Source organism: Penaeus monodon, chromosome 25, assembly GCF_015228065.2.
Source record: "Penaeus monodon isolate SGIC_2016 chromosome 25, NSTDA_Pmon_1, whole genome shotgun sequence".
Lineage (NCBI taxonomy): Eukaryota > Metazoa > Arthropoda > Malacostraca > Decapoda > Penaeidae > Penaeus > Penaeus monodon.
Window position 1 is genome coordinate 37,991,708 of NC_051410.1, and position 1,655 is coordinate 37,993,362.

A 1,655-nucleotide genomic window follows, 5' to 3' on the forward strand; every position below is an offset into this window, starting at 1 on the left:
ATGAAGTATAAATGCCTCGAACTCTTTGCTTTACCTCTTCTCTGGAATATGAGACTTCATTCAAGGTTTCAGAGGTTTTATTTTCTACGTTAGTCTCTGGAACGCATGGCATATGCTAAAAAAAAACAGTGGAATTCGTTCTTAATGGTGGCCAAATTGTTTTCGTGGGAAGGTTATTTATTTAACTTCACTCTTAGCTTTTCGTGCTCTGTACTGCTACAGACAAGTCCAAGGTAACAGGTATCCATAGGTCTTTATTAACAGGTCTAATAATTAATAATCTAATAATTAAATGCACATACTGACCTGTGCTTCCTAATAACGTGAAAGTAAAAACCGTTAAAAAGCTCGTTTTATAGTACCTGGACATTTATGCAGGACAATTCTCTGCCTTTTATTACAAAGACAGTTATATATCTAACATTTCTTGGATGCATATAATACATTTCAAGTATTAGCCAGCTCATACTTTCCTTTTCCGTTCCCTTGGCTTTGGGATCGGCCAAATTCATCCAGGAGAGTCAGAACTGCATCGGCGAGCATAGTGGCTGTGTGTTCGGTCATGTAAGAAGTATCGTAGCTTAGCGTGTAAGGGGAATGTCCGCGGAACGTATAGATCTGGTGCAGCATCATGTAGACGGACAGGGGAATCGCAGCAAACATGGTGATGTCCGTGAGCTGCAGGTGTTCTCCTGTTCCTGGAATTCTCTCGGTGAAGTCTCCGAGATTCGTGAGTCCGTAGTCCCGCAGCGGCAGAGGCGGCCCGGCGTAATAGTCTTCAGCCGAGACGGGTGGTTGCGTGAGGCGTCGAACCACGTCTTGGTTGAAGGCTCCGCTGGAACTCAGGAGACCAGTGACTTTCCGGTGAAGCTCCTTAGTGTAATCCCAGAAGTGAGATCGGACATCGACGGGCGTCTCGATCCTGTGCGCTGTGGGGCGAGCGAAGAGGCCGAGGATGGGCAGAGGGCGAGGCTTTATGTACCGCCGGAGATCCGTGGCCAGGTTGATGCTGATACTGTGCGCCTCGCCCTCCACGCCGGCGTCTCGCACCATTTCCACTAAGGCGGTGTTAATGAGGGCCTCGAAACCACTGTTGAAAGACACTCCATTGGCCTTGCAAGCGGAGCGAAAGCGAGCAAGCACATCCTGCTCCACGTTACGGAAAACGCACCCGGTTGCCGGCTTGCCTCCTGGTGGGGGAAAAGCCTTTAGGATGATAGGCGCTGTGTCACAAGCCAGAGTCTCCGCCTTAAGCTCACTGAATCTTTCGGGGTCCCTCTCCAGCTCCTTCACAATCTCCGCATCTAATGCCGAGACTTCTTCATAGTCCGCCAGAATCCCCAAAGGTTCGTCATCCCTAATGGTTCTTCCAGCTATCACATCATCAAGCAGCGCTGTGAGATTCCTCAGGGTGGTCGTCATGGTATTGCCATCGGATATCGCATGGTGTGGCAGAAAGAAGAAATCGTACTGGTGAGGAAAGGCGGCCTTCACCTCTGGATGACAACAGCGTGCATCTTCGGGAACAGGAATGAGGCGACTTTTCCACAACGGAGGCCGGTCACAGCCGAGGGGGACGGTCATCATCTCAGTCATCATTTCGCGGATGTCAGCTCCTTCCAAGACCTGAAAATAAACCATCGTAAACCATTCGA

The 1,655-nt window shown here is 49.4% G+C and overlaps 1 protein-coding gene across 1 annotated transcript in view; it reads right to left on the minus strand.

The window, feature by feature from the left end:
- Positions 1 to 59: 59 nt before the first annotated feature.
- LOC119589218 overlaps positions 60 to 1,655 on the minus strand; it is a 6,753-nt gene continuing 5,157 nt past the window's right edge. The window contains exon 6 of the mRNA XM_037937823.1: positions 60 to 1,626. Coding sequence (XP_037793751.1) covers positions 448 to 1,626 — 1,179 coding nt within the window. The 3' untranslated portion in view covers positions 60 to 447. The remainder of the gene's footprint in view (positions 1,627 to 1,655) is intronic.